This window comes from Accipiter gentilis, chromosome 14 (genome assembly GCF_929443795.1).
Source record: "Accipiter gentilis chromosome 14, bAccGen1.1, whole genome shotgun sequence".
Lineage (NCBI taxonomy): Eukaryota > Metazoa > Chordata > Aves > Accipitriformes > Accipitridae > Astur > Astur gentilis.
The window spans coordinates 13,692,094-13,710,558 of NC_064893.1; the positions used below are offsets into that span (position 1 = coordinate 13,692,094).

General features: G+C 39.6%; 1 protein-coding gene across 3 annotated transcripts in view; it reads left to right on the forward strand.

The window, feature by feature from the left end:
* Positions 1-18,465, forward strand: part of ELMO1 (engulfment and cell motility 1) — a 311,101-nt gene that overhangs the window by 71,011 nt on the left and 221,625 nt on the right. For all 3 annotated transcript variants that reach the window (XM_049816140.1, XM_049816139.1, XM_049816138.1), the window contains exons 6-7: positions 6,472-6,522; positions 16,380-16,549. In XM_049816140.1, the coding sequence (XP_049672097.1) occupies positions 6,472-6,522; positions 16,380-16,549 (221 nt within the window). The remainder of the gene's footprint in view (positions 1-6,471; positions 6,523-16,379; positions 16,550-18,465) is intronic.

The window sequence follows — 18,465 nt, forward strand, 5'->3', positions numbered from 1 at the left end:
TGAAGAACTGACTTCAATTTGACAATCCTTATTTGGTTTTTTGGTGGTTGGGTTTTTTTTTTTGTGTCCATACCAGTTCCCTGTTCTGATTTCACCACATGTATGAGCCCAGCTAAGTCTGTCATTTCCTGATGTTTATTTTGCAGGGTGCAGCTCTTTGTTCCAACTTATCAGAGGACGATGGGCTGCTTGTTATGTGTCTGTTACCGGTACAACTGTCTGTGTCGTTGCTTGAATTGGGGAACTGAGCCAGGTTAAAAATAACTTGTGTGTAACTTGTTTTAATGTGTTAGAAGGATGTCTGCCCACAGTGTAATACCACTGCTGCTCTACAGAGCAAGTGGTACCTGATAATGTTGTCCTTGTAGATCGCTCCACCTGAAGATGTGTAAATCATGCAAAGTATGGACTTTTTCTAAGGATGTGGTTTAAATGGCATTCAAGTTGGTATTACTGTGGGTTGCTGGATAAAAAGGTAGCCAAGCTTTCTTTTTCCTCTCTGTTGCTTCATTCCCTTTGCTTCACTAGCATCCTAGTGACTACTGCTAGAAGGTGAGCTGGTTCAAATAATGGATCTGACAAAAGAAAACTCTGGATTTTTGTTTTTTCCCCTCCTTTTTGTGAATGAAGGAAAGAGGAAGAGGTAGCTTTTTTTAAGGTTAGGTGGTTGGCTGTGCTGCCACATGTTGGTAGATCTGATGTAAGGAAAGTGTTGGGAGCCCACATGCTAGAAGGATATGCACAGAATAGTGCCTCTTGTGGGCTGTAGAGTTGCAGTGGATTAGGTATACCCTGAAACTGCACCGCTGGTGTAACTTGGTTTATTTACTAGTTTCTGTAATCCTTGAATAGGGGTAGATAAATAGCACGCAGAAAACGTCCTCTTTTTAGAAAGTTAAGCTGAACTACCAACACTTAAGTTTTTAAGGAAAATACTATCCTCAAATTTTAATATGAAAAACTAGAAGATATTCTCCCTGTTCCCAGCAGCTGCCCAAGAAAGGAGTTTTATCACAAGATTAATTGCCTCAGTATTTCTTCTAAAACAGTACAGTCCTGTCATGCCAAGTAGTACGATATTGATAATTACCTATATCTCTTAGCTCTCATCTTATGAAAGTTTTTGGTGACTAAAAATGAACTTAAGAGATTTCCTACCAAGTCAGCTGAATGTTATATCTGACCTCATAGTCTATCTCCAGCTGTAACAGTAGCAAGTGCTGTTCAGAGTTGTGATCTGATGATGGCTTTCACTCCCTTCATGCTTCCTCAGCATTCACATTTCTTGTACTACAGGTGTTGGAGGCTACACCTATGCTTAGTCCATTTAATATGCCATATAAAGGCCATGAAAGTCTTTCATCTCTTCTTGAACCTGCTGATACTGCCTGCTTTCACAACCTGTGACAGCAAGCTCAAGTAGTTCACTGCCTGCTGAATGAAGAGGTATTTTCTTCGTGTGCTTTAAACTGATCCCTTACTGCTTTCAAGTACCCCCTGGTTCTCATACTGCAGGATTTGATAACAACAGTTCTGTATTCAGCTTGTCCACTACATTCACTTCTGTGGCCTTTGTCCCTCCAAACTGGGGAGACCTTGCCTTGTGATGCAGCTGCTCAATGCCATTGAGCATTTCACTTGCCTTTCTCTGCATTTCCCCTGATGCTACTGTGTCCTCCTTAAGATCTGACGGTCAGAACTGCACACAGGGCCATGCATATGGGTGCATGAAGTTCTTGTGTTGTGGCAAAATGATGCCCTCTGTCTAGTTCACAGTACCACTTCTGATGTCACCCAATGTTTACTGGCTGCTGTAGCACATTGATTCAGTGCTTTAAGGGAGATCTGCCAACACGAACTTTGCACCTCTTTCCTGAGTTGTTGACTTAGAAATGTACTCCATTATGTATCATTTTGTCCTTATTTACTACTTGCCCAAGCTCATCCTTGTGAAAATGTTATAGAGTCGCTAACTTAAAGTGTATTTCATAGCTCTAATTTTTTGTTGCTGTATCAATTTGGAGGAAGGTGTAATAAAATAGTACTAGTATGGAAAGAGGGAAGGATCTATTACTTAGCGATATAAACATGTGAAGAATTTTAGATTTCTTGGCTGTTATTCTTCGCCCAGTTAGAGAAGTCTGAAGGAAGCTGTTTGGTCAAGGTTAAAGAATAATGCTGAACGAGCTATAACCATGGGAACCAATGCTTCTAGGTCTTCTCAAATATGTTAAGAAAACATTCCATTCCAACCAGTTTACAATGAGCTGAATCTTGAGGCATTTTGCTGGGTATAACAGATTACTAAAATGATAAGACAAATGCATGGCAAAATAAACTTTAATTTTGCTTGATAAGTTTTCCAAAGTGTGTCTCCAGAAAAGCTCTGAATAAATGACTTGACTGTTTTGATAAGATATTTTGAAAGCAAATTCACATATCTTCATCCCTCTGCATGGTTTGGTAGACTCTTAATGCTTGAGGCCTGCCTTTTAGATGCAAGTTAATGCAAGTCTCCTGCACGTGTTTTGGGCAAAGTAGCCTATGGCACAGCAAAGGCAGAGCTTTGACAAGGTCCAGAATCTGGTGTCCGATAATGTAGGTTTGTGTTGCTCCAGCTGGTGGAGTTGGAAGTCAGAGGGCCCTAAGATGTGACCACAATGCAAAGGTATCCTCTACTTTCTGCTGTGTTTTGTTGTTTGTGTGTTTTCATGATAGTACTTGTCTGTCTGATTGAAAACTCAGCTTAGAAAGTGTTGTGCAGCAGTATGATGGTTGGAAATACTACCTATTCAATTAGAATGAAATCATCTTCTGAGTATAGACTCTTGCTAGGTACAATATTGCAAATGGGGCTTATTTGTATCCACAATATGACTACTGTCTTAGTCCTAGGTAACAATTATAACAAATCTATTTTCTTGTTATGGAGTTTTTTTCGGGGCATTTTGGATAGTACTGTTTCACTAGTTCCCTCACTACCCAGGAATAAGCTTTCCTAATATAGATCAACACCATGAACAGTATCTACAAACCTGATGTACACTTGAGAAAACAGATCAGAAATGTCTTGGAAGAAGGGTCTTTTTGTTTGTTTTTTTTGTCTTGTTCTTGTGTTCCCCCCCCATAGGTGGTGGTGAGCCCTGTCCTGAAAAGCAGGGGTGCTTACGAGTGTGATTGCCAAAGCCAGGCTACTGTAATGATGTTCTGTTTTTCTGGAAAAGAAATCCACAGGATGCAGTCCCTAATACTAAGCAGATTAACTGTGTGTAAATGTTGTAATTGAAATTAACTGGCGTGACGACTATTGCATCACACAGTTAATGTAGGAAATCCTCTTGACTTAATTGTATGCTTACACGCTGTTTCTTGGTAGGCGCTTAAGTCATTATTTAGAATGGATAAACAGAATTGGATTTTTTTTATTGGGGAACAGCTAACCCTTTTCAAATTTTGGCTAGCCTGCTGTGTTAGAGACTTGATGCTTTGAATACTTTGAGAGAGAAGGCATGGGCAGTTTTCCTTAAGCCTTTGTCTAAATCAGGACTCGAAGATGAGCTCGCTTACTCTCTTGTGATAGCGGTGATTGAATTTATGGTATAGGGCAGTCTTATGCACTTTGTTCTGAGGCAGGCGTGATGAAAGGTCGTTGGTCTTCATGTGCTATGGGCTCTGACAAGCATTGCAACTTTTGAGTCTGAGAGCTTTGGTGTTTCAGACTTGGCTTGATAAATAAACAGAAAGACCCCAAAGAAAACTTCCAGTGATACTTTTATGTACTCTGTGTGTTCTTTTTCCTCTGCTATTTTATATATAACCTCCTGACATATGATTGCTCTGGAGAGTAGTACTTCTCTTGTTTATCCATATGTGGTATCTGAACGTCAACCAGGTTATTGGCTTCCCTTTTTCCACTTGTTTTTAAATTCCTCTGACTATAGAGAAATAGTGTATTTTTAACAAGATATTTTTCACTTGCTAGATTGGTTGTAGATTCAACCTATGCAATCTGTAAGTGTCCTTATTTAATTAGTTTTATTTTTTAACCTGCATACATGACACTGTAGAGAGTATATCAGGTTAAGCCCAACTTTTTATGGGTTAGGGTTTCAGCTTGTGACAAAACTACTGTAATTGAACAAACTGTGGAGCATGGTTTCAGCCTGAAGCAACTGCAAAATAATGTAATTCGGGCTGTGGTTGACAGCTTGCTGCTCCCAAAAAGGGAAGGTATAACTCCTCCTCATGCTTCCCCTGTTCTCTTTCCCCACACCACTTCTCTGCTCCCAAAGGTGTGGTTCCACCATCTTTCTTGGGTTTGCACTGAGAGTGTTTGCAGAGATGCTTATTGTGGCCCAAATGAAGTGACTTCACTTGTTAAACCACAAATTCATTTGTACATCTGATTTGGTAGTTCATATTAATTAGAGCAGGAAACATGAGAAACTTTAAGCTTAAAGTTGTGCTGCTGAAAAGGTAAGCCTCTGTGTGTGCTCTTATTTATGTTTAAGAACAGTATTTACTTAGCTCCAATATTTTCATAAGGCTATTGGTGAACTTTCACTTCTGAACGTGATTCATATGGTTTAAGTTGTTTAAGTGCTGTCCAATTCCCTAACTGTTTTTAATATCGTTGCATGCTGTGATTTGCTGCCTTCCAAGTAAAACTGATGGAACCCTGTGTGTATGTGTGCATGCACATACTCTGGCCTAATGCAGCTGAGGTCCACTGGCTTAGTTTAAGCTGTTGATGGAGGTAGATTTAGCCTATGCTGACTGTCTGTCCTAAACCAATTACTTTTATCCAGTTCCACACATCCTCAAGGTGGTAACAGTTTAATACAACTGTTTGCAAAGTGACTTTTTTTTCAACACTGATTTAGATTAAACCACACAAATGCACTATTGCCGCTTCATACACATTCCTTAGACCTGATGAAACATAGCTAGGTCTGCTGCTGTTTTACTACAAGAGGAGAAAATCTGGCACTTTGTTAGTGCTGCGGGAAGTCACCCTGTATTTAGCTGCTCACCCTTTTTTGCTCCTCTCTTGAGTAGAGCCTGGCTGGCCTCCCTGAGGCTGTTCTGGCAGGAGGAGACTGCTGCGGGCTGATATGAGTTAGCTGCATATGTAAGCAAAGATGCTGTAAAAAAGCTTCTCCCTTGTACCCCCTGTGTTGTCTGGCACTTCTGTTTCAGTTCGAGTGAAGAAGTCTCTGTGGGTGGAGAGTGATCTTGTAGGTAGCTAGAACCAATCCCACAGACAACTTAGATACCAAGAAAGAGACAATGTACTGGAGTTTTATTTTGGGACTACTTGACCTGGTTTCAGGCAAGATTTGTCCTGTTTTTAGGATTTTGGATTTGAGATGTATCAGAATGGGAGCAAGAAGGATGAAATGAATTCGGGTAAAATTTCCTGGGAAGAAATACACCTTCAGGTGTTTTTTGGCTAAACACCAGTCTGCAGGAAGCCTTGCAATGTGGTCTTCAGAAGAAAATTAGCTCTTCTCTCTCAAACAGGGATTCCTCCAATGCCTATGACAAATTAGGGTATTGGCCCATGAACAAGCTATTGAACCATGAACAAAGTTGTGACTGTGCATTGCACTGTGCACAGTCAGTAGCTGCTAGTGTGTTGATTGTGCTAGGTACTGTATTCTCTTAACCTGTGGTGAATGGGAGGTAGCTTGTTGAAAGATGGGCAGGCTCCCCTATGCTTACCACAGGGGAAGACCGTGCACATGGGCACTGACCACAAAGTTGTGAGGACACTGTAAGCGTACACCATATCTTATGCTATGGCAGGTTTTTCATCTACCCGTAGCTTTAGTTTAATTGAACACATTATGTGAGCTTAACCAAAAGAAAATGTTTAATGCTGCCTCCTTCTGCCAGCCGGGTAAGCAGAATGACTTACAGCATGTTTGAACTTATTTTACTGCTAACAGTGCTGCTTTTTTTACTTTGAGGGAGAATGCAAAGTCGTGGTGGCAGAGCTCAGCGGGTTGGTTCCAGTGGTTTAAGTCAGCATGTTCTTGTTATAGAAAATGGAGAGCCAGTGGGATAAATTTTGAATCCTGCAGATGTTTAATGACAGGTTTCAGCAAACTTACGAACTCCTCAACTATGTAGCACAATACCAGAGCCAGACACCATGGATAGTATATTTCAAAGAAGTATTTAGAAGTTGCCAGTGGAAGCTAAACTTTGAAAAACATGAAGTCATTCTTGAAAGGGTTCAGATTTGTTAAATATCATGCGAACAGCCACCTATTTCTTGAAGCTAATGTTAGTATGCCTCAGTGGGGAAAATACTGTATAGATGTTACCTCACATATGAAAGAGGGAAGCTTTTGCATGCAGACAGGGGAAAGTACTGTTGCTGGTTTAGTGTGGCATTCTGCTCAATGCATGTTTCATCTTTTTATGTGAGTCTTAAATAAAACCTTTTGGATTTTTCTCTTTCAGAATCGTAATGAAATAAAAAATGGAGCGATCCTTCGATTAACAACATCTCCAGTGAGTTACTGTTCTGTTCTGTTCTCTTCCCTTGAAAGTGAAGATTTGATTAGTAAATCATTGTGAACTGACGTATGTATTTTTAAGCTTTAGCCACACTGTATCCCACAATCCTCCTCTAAAGGAGGATAATGGTGTGCTCACAAGATGACTTTGTTCTCTTTTTTTGAGTTATGGGGGCAGGGGTGGTATCTCTGAGTGACATTTGGTGATAGGGTTAGCACAACTGGGTGTTTTTTGTCTCTCACTTCTCTCCCACTGGGAACAGCTTTCATGTCCAAGATAATCTCTGCTTCCCTGCTGTCATTGCAGCCTCACTCAAGTTGCTCCTTTTCTGCCCAAGAGAAAGGGCTGGGAGTTGAATCACAGAAAGATCTGCTGGGCAGCTTAGGTCAGAGCTTTCCTGCTCTCTGGATTTCTACTGAGTGAGCAGCAACTGTAATAGTGAGATTTTACTGTTTTCATTTTATTTTTTTTCAACACCACCTCCTTGCCAGCTCCTCAAAAAGCACGGCAGACTTGCCGGTTGCCTTGTTAATGGCCTGTTTTCCTGCTGAGTTGAGCAGTACTGTTGCCACATGCTGAAAGCCACTATTAGTCCCAGAAGATGTACGTCTAAGACAGCAGCAATCCCATTTCCTTGCTGACAGCTGTAGTGTGCCATTAAAATGGTTTACCTCTTCATGGTGGTGTTCTAGCTTCTGCAGATTCAAAGCATTCTTATGGCCAAACTCTGCCACCCTGTACTGCAGCTCATTTGAACAGGTAAGACGGAGCTGTTGGTGGTTTAACTTTTGGCTTTTGTTGAACCTGTTAAGAGTGACGTTGGTTACTCTGCCATAAAATGTGAAAACTTCTAGATGGAAGCCACACAGAGGTGATGGATGTGTTTTTGGATGTATCACTTTTCAGCTAGTAGGGCCTAGGCTCATGGTAAAGAAACCGAGAAATGTATGTTGTCACTAGCTTCCCAGGTTCTCCAGGCATCATGTGCATTTCCACTCCTCGCCAGCCTGCTTAACCTTTTGATGGCTTATATTGGACTTATGAGGTGACTGAATTTCTACGTGGGTTTGTGTGTAAGTGGAAATTGAAGAAGTCAAAATGGAAACATACACATGCCTCAAGTTTTTAAATAAGTGACTGCAATATTAATCTACAGGAGTGTAGCTTATTAACAGAAAGCACTTCTAAGCAGCAGCCAGCTGGGTGAAGACAAGAGATTTCTGTTATCCTTTGTCATCTTTTTCAGTGGCCATTATACACAGAGCTTTAGAGTCATAAGAATAAACAATAGTTTAAGACCATGGTTCTGTCAGAGTCTGTGTGGCTCCAGAGCCTCTTGCCATATGTCACCAGAACAGCCTTTTGCATGGGGAAACCACTTGCTAGTGGAATAAACCCTATTTGGTGAAACTTCCTCAGAAACACAGCCCCAGCACCAGCCCCTCCTAACCTTCAGGACTTCTTAAGAACAAATATCCGCTCTACGGAAAAAGGGCTATCTACTGCCCAGACTTGGGATCTCATGAAATCAAAACAACATCTGTGGTTCATCAAGAACCAATGTGGTTCAAATGCACTGCATCATTCTTTTGTGTAACCACAGCATGCAGCTACAGCATGAGATGACTCATGGAATCGTTCCCTGTCTCAAAATCCATAACCAGTTGCACCATGCAAAACTGAAGAGAGGCTGTGCTGCGATTGATCTGTGGAAATGGCTGTCTGTCTGTCTTCATGATCACTTGTGTAATTGGAAATGTGACCTACAAACACAAAAGGCAAATTTTGGATTTAGAACACTTTCTGCTAATGCCTATGGGGAGGAAGGTGGGGCTTTGCATAAGTCTTTCTTCTGCTTGTTCTGTTTCTTTGGTGACTTGCCTTAGGGTCAGTCAGCCAAGACAGGGGCCCTTAGGATATTGAGGTATTTATTACCTGTTACCTACCAAATTGTGGACCACTCTGGCACTGGTCTGCGGTTATGAGTGACTCAGCCATCCTGTTAGAAGATACATTCTAGTCTTCAGTGTTGATATTTATCCCTGAACCAGTGCTTATTTTCAAATTTTCTGACTTTTTAGAAACTTTTTGTTAACTTTTTCCCAGAATCAGCGAGGTAGCCTGGGAGGAGGTTTCAAAGGACCAGACCGTTTTTTGTCAGATTAGAGAGTATTTGTATTCTTTAAATAGACATAAAATGAAGTTCTGCATATTCCCACCCTACAATAGTATCTTTGCTTTTAAGGTACTGTCGAAGTGGTCATCATAGAGGTACCTAAAATAGATAGATTAAAGACTTCCAAGCTGTGGGTTTTAGTCTGGTGACCCACACAATGCTTGTCGTTTATCCTGAAAAGCTAACAGGCCATCTGTTTCCATTTTTCCTCTGAAATTGTGTAGGACAGCAACAGTAGTTGGAGGAGATAATGTGAAGAACAGGCTGCATTATATACTCCTGCAAATTAGGAAAGATGCTTTCCTAGCTGCTAAAGCTGGGTGGGAAATGTTTTTCTCATCCTGTGAAAGTATTAAGATTCTGAATTTTTTTCCCCCTTTTTAATCTAACATACACCAGTATAAAGCTGAAACTATCTCCCCTTTCCCCCAGAAAAAGAAAATCATACAAAAAAATGCTCTTTGAAGAGGTGGAGGAATTAGAAAAGGAGAGGAAGACTGAGGGAAATTAAGAGGAGCCACGTATGGATTATGCAGTGTCTGGGATGTGTCCATGTAGTTCCAGAGAGGCTTGAGCTGCCTACTTTCTGGCTATTGTGGGCAAAAACCCATGTGTCCTAAACTTCACAAGCCTTTTGAGGAAACTTTTTTCTCTTGAAGAGTTGAGAAGAATCTTTTTGACCAGTTCAGAAGGCTGCATGAACTGAAAATGAATTTGTAGTTCTTCATTTTCATGCAGCTTACTACCATGACAGCCAGTAGTCTGGCTATACCCATTCACAGTTGCATGTCATCAGTCACTGAAAGCTGGGTGAGAAGGATGAGGTGCAATCTCTTTGAGTTCTGTTGTTGTTAGCCTCAGATTGTGTATTGCTCATGTACCCAGAGCAGGTACTATTAAAGATTAAAAGGAGGGAGGGGGGAAAAAGGTAGTTTTGTCTAGAAGTAGTAAACCAGCATTTTTGGGTTGGCTTTTTTTTAAACTAGAATTTGAAATCTAACTCCCCAAATCTAAATGTTAAATACTCTCTCTTTTTTAATCTCAATTTTTTTGCATGTGTATGTAGGGGCCTTTTCTGAAAATCATTGTTAATATTGCAAGGGCAAAACTGCAGTTACGGAGTGCTGCTAAAGCCATTATAAATGCTTGCCTTCAGAGATTTACAATGTGTCTATTTTAAACTCGAGTTAAAACTTTGCAAACGCCAGTCTAGGCCTGGTGGGAATTTGAACTGCCTCTTTGTATCTGTGGGTCTGTTTGCTAAGTTTGTGTGATTCTCTGAAAGGCTGTTTTTTCTAAACAATGCTATTTTTTTCCTCTATAAACCACTCGCCACACAGACACTCTGTTTCCTAGGAAACTTGAGTACAGATTAAATTTCTCTCATATTATCTTTTTTCCTATATCATCTTTCTTATTTATTTTTAACTTCTCCTATCATCTTTCTTAACAATTCTTTGTGCTATTGTGTGTTTTTGCAGTTTTCCATGATCTGTTTACCCCCTTGTCCATTTGCATTTCTGAAGGGACTCATCACAACTTTCATATGCAACATTTCTTTGTATTTGAACATACCTGACAGCTGAAATGCCAGATTGCTATTGTCTGTTTTGTGATAAACATATTCCAGTGGATGGTGGGTAGGTGTATAAATAAATGAGCTTTAATTGCTCCCGAGTGTGAGACTGTTCTGAAGGGGCAGTTGTGTCCTGCAATGCAGCAAGCAGAGTCCAACCTTTTAGTGTGTTGAACTGCAGGATTCCTTTGATCAGATCCTGCAAATCCTCATTCAAATGACTAATCATTTTGAAAGGATGCTAAAATACTGGGAAAATTAAACTGAAGTAACTGGCCTCTTTTTTTTTTTTTAATTTATCGTTTTTCAAACAGAACTGATAATTTGAGCGCTCGTTTATTTGAAAGTAGCTTCTTTTGCATGTAAAAAACATGCCTTGCTCATGAACTGTATACCTTAAATGCTGAGTCAATAGGTATCCTTTTCTAATGAGATATTTATGGTGCCTGATCATTTGCTTTTGTTGCATGTTTTTCTTTGATCCCCTGGTTGGAGATTGGTTGAGTTCTCAAACTTGTAAGTTGTTTGTAGGCAGCTGTATTAGCATTTCTAGCATGAGCAATCATGTAAACAGGGGTGTTCATTAACAGTCATCATAGTATTTTCCCTGAATGCTGTTACGGATGAGAGCAACATGTTTTTTTATTTATGTGTTCTGCACAGACAAGGAAGTGTAGAGGTTTTTTTAACCCATTTCTACTTATGCATCTGAATTCTCTACCTTTAAGTAAAGTTTCGGGATCTGGTCTGTAATTTTTAATCTACAATTGCTTTAATACATGCTCAACTGTCTCAATGTTCTTGAAGTTCAGTAAATGCATAAATATTTGCAGGTCTAGCCTATGATTGTGATTATCATGTAATGGTGAATTAGTTATTATTGAACCTTATACCAGGAGCACTGACCATGGAAGTCAATGAGCCACTTTTATACTTGTCTGCTTGTAGTACAAGAGAAAGATTTGCGAAGTGGTGTTGGTTTTTGTCTTTTTACAGATAAAGGTTTAATCTCGTGTTTTCAGGTTTTCCCTTTTGAATAGTAAACAAAAGGGATTGTTTCAAATGCAGTGAGAGGAAGAATTGCTTTTCATTCATAAGTGGCTACTGATTGCATAAACTTTTTTAGGCATATTTACATAATACATATGGCTATGCATCTCTAATGCTTTTATCATTGATTTAGTATGTGACTCTAGGTGTGACCATTTCCCTGTTTCTCTGTTTCTTCCTCCTTAATTGTGTATAGTGATTACGTAGCGCTGCTCTGTGTATTATGTTTGCACAGGGCTTTAGATGTAGAAGTTGTGCTTGAGCATGAGTGTAAAAATGTTAACAATTAATGTCTTTACTAATTAAAGTGGAATCTCATTGCTTACCTGGCATCAGACGCTAGTCAGCCTTGCGGGATCTGTTGAATCTGGTTTGCGTATAATGATGATTATGTAATGTATCCACTCCTCCATTGCTTTCTGACGTGTGTGCAGTTGTAGGTGAAGTGGCAGTAACAAGCCAGAAAAAGGCAGCAGTTTAAACCACCACAGTGTTAAATTAAACCACAGAAATGCATCTGTTTGGTTAGTACAAAACTGTATTTGGTAGTTGCAGAATGTTGAGTCATGTGACTAACTTATCTACAGGGAAGACCAGAATACTCGTATTTTATTTGCTTTTCGTAAAGGATAAAGAGGAAAACTGATTACATAATGGCAAAACAGCAACTTAAATCAGTGGTGCAAATTTGTTCCATAGCACATTAATCTTTGGTGGTGGTTGCATTTGGAATCTGTGTCCTCCTTCCTGTCCTTGCTCGCTGCATTTTGTATTCTGTACAGAAACCCTGCGTACGTCTAGGTTATAAGTTGCTTTCAAAGTTTGCACAAAGTATTTGGTGGCAAAGAAATGATAATTTGATCAGTAGAATCTCTTGTTAGGATAATCTTGGGATTCTTAACCTCCAAATGGCTATTTCAGTCTCTAAGCAAGCCACATCTTGGATTTAGGTCATAAGTTTTCTTTTTAAGCTGACAATCTCATCAAGCTGCTCCTTTTAAGCACTGCTACTCCTTAAGGGCAATCTTTCTGGCTGTTCTTGGAGCAAGTCATTTAAGACTAGACATGCAGCTTATGCCTCTTGACAGCCTTTTGAAATGCTGGGGCTTCAACAGCACACATTTTACAAGCTTCCTGTCTTCCTTTCTGAACAGGAGAGCAGTTAATGCTGTCTTTCATTTACTTTAACAGCCGTGTTTCTGCTAATTCCCTCATAAAGGTTCTCAGTTGGGCAGGTTTTATATATTTATTTATTCTTACTGAATGATATTTCAGGAAAAGCAGAGGCATGGCAGCTAGCTCTGCTATTGCGTTAATGAGCTGTGCCCTCTGTCCATCCACTGATGGATTGTAAATCATTAAAATAGCTCCCTGGTAAGCACTCGGAGCATATTTAATCTGGGTTTCATTTTTTAATGCAGTCATAAGTGAGCTGTACATTCCATAAGCATGTATGAGTGCTATGGCAACAAGAACTAGGAGGCTTGTGAGAACTGCATGGTATTCACTGAAGCAATGTTTTCACCCATCAGGCACTTGTGATGACAACAGCCAATATTACTTTTTGTCATGTTTCCAGCGAGACATGTACCAGCACTCTTGCTGAGACAAATATTTGTTTACCCCTTTAATCAAGATCTGGTCTGCCATTATCAGTTCTTTTCTGGTAGTATAAGGAGCAAGGTTTATTGGATGCAGTGTCTTGCAAAACTTGTTTAATGTAAGAAAAGTACAGCTCTGTAGAAACTTTGCTGATGGGGTGTTAGCATTGGCCTAGTCAGATAAAGTCTATGGTGTTAGTAAGCTCTCTTTTACGTGCTTAAAACAGGACTGAATCACTTTTGTATCAGAGACGTTGCTTTTTAGATTTTTGTGCTCTGTAGAGGGGACCAAGCTGTCTCTGATCTAAGATTATGTTTTGGTTTTAGTGTGGTGTATTTCAAAGCTCTCACTGACTTCCGAGGAAAGAGGATCAATGGATCTCTGGCAATAGGTTGGTCCTGCTCACGCTGCTGTTCTGCAGTGTGGGTGAGCTGTTAATGCACGTCCCTGTACTGGTGTTCTCTGTTTTAGTGAGAGGTAGGGTTAGCTCTTTCCATGCTTGTAATGTGCTTGCTGCCCAAGTTCCGCCCACTCAGACTTACTGGTTCAGTCACACTGAACCGGGTGTTTCATTCATCTTTCCTACTTGTTTCATTTTCACTGAGCCCAGGACCTTTCAGAGGACCCACTTCCCATGAAAAGCTGGAAGACCTGTATCCTTCAGTAGGCAGATAGTGGGGTCGGTAACTTCCCAGAACCATAGCAGGTGGACAAAGGCATGTGCACAGATCTTAATGAGCTTAAGGTTAAATTTGAGCAACCATTTCCAGAGTTGGGGGAATGCAGCTGCTATGGTGGCATTGAAGACTTTTCCAAAGTGTTTATTTACTGAGATGGGCAGGAATTCAGAAGTTGCATGTATTCTGAGAAAGAGTAGTGTTTTGAGGATGCTTTGTATCTCTGAGTCTTCCTGAGTTGTCATAGTGGGGAGTCTAAAGTAGAAACAGCTCAATGAAGGAGGTCGTTTGGTGAGGTAGGAGTTAGCTGTTGAACTGCTGGTTCAGGTAATAATAGTGGTTGCTCTGAATTTTTGTAGTTGATTATACAGCAGTACTTTAGCAAAACTTCCTTCACCCTCTCTGATGAAGGAAAAGGGTTGGAGGAAGTAGTCTGTGGTTATCCTGAAGTTGGAAGCTAGTGGGATCTACTTTGATTTCTTCCGTAGGCTTTGGCAAACAATTTAGCCTACCAGCTGCTTAAGTTTGAGAAAATATTCTTTTAGTACCATTTGGACAGACATTGCCATTACAGAGAGACTGTATAAGCCACTGTTTCCCCATTACAACTCAAACCTATTGATAAAGTAGGTAATTAGGGTGGCAGAAAGACCTTTTGGATAACAGGATTCTGCCTTTTTATAGATAATGTAACTGCTATGGCTGCACCTCCCAATACCTATGGCATAGAAAAGCTCAGGACTAAAGATAAGCTGTTTCTTTTCAATTGGTCTTAACAGAAGATGTTAACTACAGTCATACTAACTAGAAGACACTTCCTCCCCATACACACTCCTTACATATAGGTTCTGGCCAAAAGCTGATTGGAGATGATGTGTTAACTTTTCTTTGTGAAAATGGGAAGAAACAAACCTTGCTGATCTTGGAGGATATTGGGACATTTAATTTATTAATGTTTGTGCAACAAAGTTATGTAGATAGGAAGCTGTATCTGTAACAACACGGTAGTGGTTTTTCCTGTGTTCCCTGTTTAAATGTTCACTTGCACTAAAAATGTCTACTACTTCAGAATCTTGATCTGTAGAGACGACCATCTCTGTGAAGAGTATATTCATTGAACAGAATAGGAATTGTCTGTCAGCAGAGCCTTTTCTTCTATTTTTCTTCTCCAGCTGAGAAAGAATAAGCATAATCTCAGAGAAAATATCTCTCAGCAGAATTTACTATTAATTTGGTTTCCTAATGACACATAGCTTCTCATTCACCTTTCATTCAGTGCAGGTGTTGTGGTTTAACCCCGGCCAGCAACTAAACACCATGCAGCTGCTTGATCACTCCTCCCCACCCAGTGGGATGGGGGAGAGAATTGGAAAAAAAAGTAAAACTTGTGGCTTGAGATAAAGACAGTTTAATAGGACAGAAAGGAAGGAAATAATAATAATAATAATAGGATTGGAATATATGAAACAAGTGATGCACAATGCAATTGCTCACCACCTGCCAACCGATGCCCAATTAGTTCCCGCACAGCAATCCCTCCAGGCCAAATCCCCCCAGTTTATATACTGGCCATGACATCACATGGTATGGAACACCCCTTTGGCCACTTTGGGTCAGCTGCCCTGGCTGTGTCCCCTCCCCACTTCTTGTGCCCCTCCAGCCTTCTTGCTGGCTGGGCATGAGAAGCTGAAGAATCCTTGAGTTAGTATAAACACTACTTAGCAACAACTGAAAACATAAGTGTGTTATCAACATTCTTCTCATACTGAATCCAAGACATAACACTATACCAGCTACTAGAAAGAAAATTAACTCTATCCCATCTGAGACCAGGACAGCAGGTAAGAAGTGAGTTTTAGGAAATTGAATTTTGCAAGTATAGTGGCAAGGATTATTCTTTTAAGAAGAGTATTGGCTAGCTAGCTATTAACTGAAGCTTTTAGGTATTGTGTTCAGGTACGTGAAAGCATCACACTGAAAATGTGAGATGTCTTCTAAAGTATTTGTATGGCTAAAGACAGAGACAATTTAATATGCATTATTTAAATATCCCTCTAGCTTTTTATCTTCAGTGTTCATTTTGGATTTCACTGTCTCATCCTGTATTTGAAGCATTAATGGGCAAATGACCTAATATGTGTGGATATTGACCTTGCATAAGGATGTATGAGTGATAATATCATAGTGTTATGTGGGAAATAATTATTCCTATGCTCCTTTTAAGAGAGTGTGCAAGTTTTTTAATTGATTGTGAATAAAAGGAAGAGGGTGAGGAAGGAGCAGAACGTCTGAAGTTGGTCTCTACTGATATAACCCGATTAGGACAGTATATGGTCTTCGTTGTTAAAGGTCATGAGAAATGCATAAACCGAGGAAGTGTTGAAAAAAGTGCTGCCATTAGTATACTGAGATTGTCTGATGCAATTTGTTTTATTTTTGTTTCTACTTTTATTGATGTGACACACAAGCTCCTCAAGCCAAAGGCCGTCTTCTGTAATGCTTACATTTTGCCTGAGACAATAGGATATCTGTCTATTGCTCTGCTAATGATTCTGCAACAGTCCAAATAATTATAGGTAATAATGCACTAATAAATGAGTAATACACTTTTGTAAAAGTAGTTCCTATGTGAGCTACTTACTTATTTCTGAGCATGCAAGTGTCAACTATTATTAATATTAAACATGCAAATTGCATGTGGTAATGTTTTATTCATTATTGCTATTGTAACAAAAGCTTTTTTGTTGTTTTTGTTTTATTTCTCTCTTAGGCTCAAAATGCACAGCAGCTTCATGAGAGGATCCAGTCTTCTAGTATGGATGCGAAGTTAGAAGCACTGAAAGACTTAGCCAACTACTCACGGGATGTTACATTTGCCCAAGAATTTATAAACCTAGATGGCATTTCCCTCCTAACACAAATGGTTGAAAGCGGCACAGAGTAAGTATCCTGCTTAAGCTCTGAAGTTCCTCCCATATGGGGTGCTTTCACGTTCACTCTCTGAGTGCCTGAAGTATCTCTGTATACAACTTACAAGATTATATAAAATCAAACATCTGAAAACTTCTGGGCTGCTAGGATAGTATGTCCATTATCAGTGAGAATATTTTTTTAATTTCCCCTAACAATGGGCTGATGGGGATTGGGGGTAAGCAAAGTAGGAAGTCACAAGTACCTTCTGTGCTGTAACGTTTTGGGGAGACTGGTCCTAGTTTCTTCTCTACCCACTGGAATTTAGATAAATCAGTGACAGTATATTCAAAGGCTGATATTTAAGTCATGTCATCTGAAAACTGTGTTGTAATTTTCACGTTACTGAGAACTTGTGGAGCAAAACCCAGTGCTTGCTTTATTTCCATTTTTATTGTTTTAATTCTGGCCGAGGTTTTTCAAATGGCAATGGGTTTTAGACACAAAATTGAAATCTGACCACTGAAAATACATTTATTCATTACCAGAACATCTTACCAATTTTCACCATTGGTAAAATTCAGGACCATAGTCCTGAGTAAGTGTCTATTGGCTTAATGTGGAGGGTACTACAGAAAAGTATCAACTGGATTGTTGTACTATTAAATTATGTTCTAACAGTTACTATTTCAAGTAGGCTTTTGCTCAAGTAAGATTTTTAGTGTTTGCAGTCAGTGTCAACCTCTACTACACGTAAACAAATCAACAATATCCGCACCCTTTCCCGAGAGAAGGAAAACGCTTTGAAAGTAGCTTTCTTATTTGTTAGGGGTGTTCAGTCTTGTGGACCAGACCTCAGAAGTCAATTGCTGAATCAGTCCAAATCCCCTCACAAATAAGCTCATGTTCCCTTATAGGGTTAGGGGGTAAAGCAAAAGTAGTAAGTGGACTTTGAAATGGAACTCAAGATTGTTTCTGATGACCCCACACAAGATATACTGGAATTTTCCACAGAAAAATTAAGTACTTTTTAGAATTCAGTAGTCCTTAGATTGGGAAACGTAAAAGCACGCTGCCACTGATCCCTGCCTGTTATTGTGGTCAATGTTTTATTGGACTTTGAATCCCTCTTGCCTAACTTCAGCTACATACTGGATTTCCAGTAGCTCATGGTTTCATCTTAAATGTTTTGGGGTTATGGTCTTTATTTTTTGCAGTGATGTGGTCTGTGGCACATATTATGCCACTTAAAAAAAAAAAAATACAAAAAACCTGCTTCTAGCTATCAAATTTGTCAACTAGTCTTGTATTCATATAATATTTGTTGTTTAGGAACCAAATTAAATTTAAAACCAAAGACAAGTTTAAGTTGATGTAAATATATGCACACCCAGTTACTGTACTAATTAAAAAATATACTGAATGGGCAGGCTCACATGTGCCTATGAAGATCAGAAACATAAGCAAATTACAAGTCACTGCCTCTGTACTTAATTTTGTCATGGATTTATTTAAGTTTTTTAACTTACTCAGCTGCAGAAGGTATTTAAAATAAAGCACTTTATTTGCTATTGAAACAGACAGGGAACATTCCCATTTTTTACAAGCATTTCTTTTAGCTGCTTCAAGGCTAAAGCAAGTGCCTTCCTCATGCTTCGGATGTGTTTGTACTACTGTTTTGCAGCTGTGGGATAGGCCAAGCTGTAGGAGACTGGTCTGGGTTAAAAATAACTATTAGGGAGGGAAACTACTTAAGCCAGCACCACTATTGAAAGAACTGCTCAGCAAATACACTCTAGTAGTAATTCCTGGCTGAGGGTATAAGTTTTCAAACCACACAGCAGGCTTGTAGACTGGACATAGGAGCAAAGTCTATTGTATCCTTTTTTTTTTTTTTTTTTTTAAACGGCTTGCATTTGGAGGGATTTTAGATTTTGCTTTTTAGC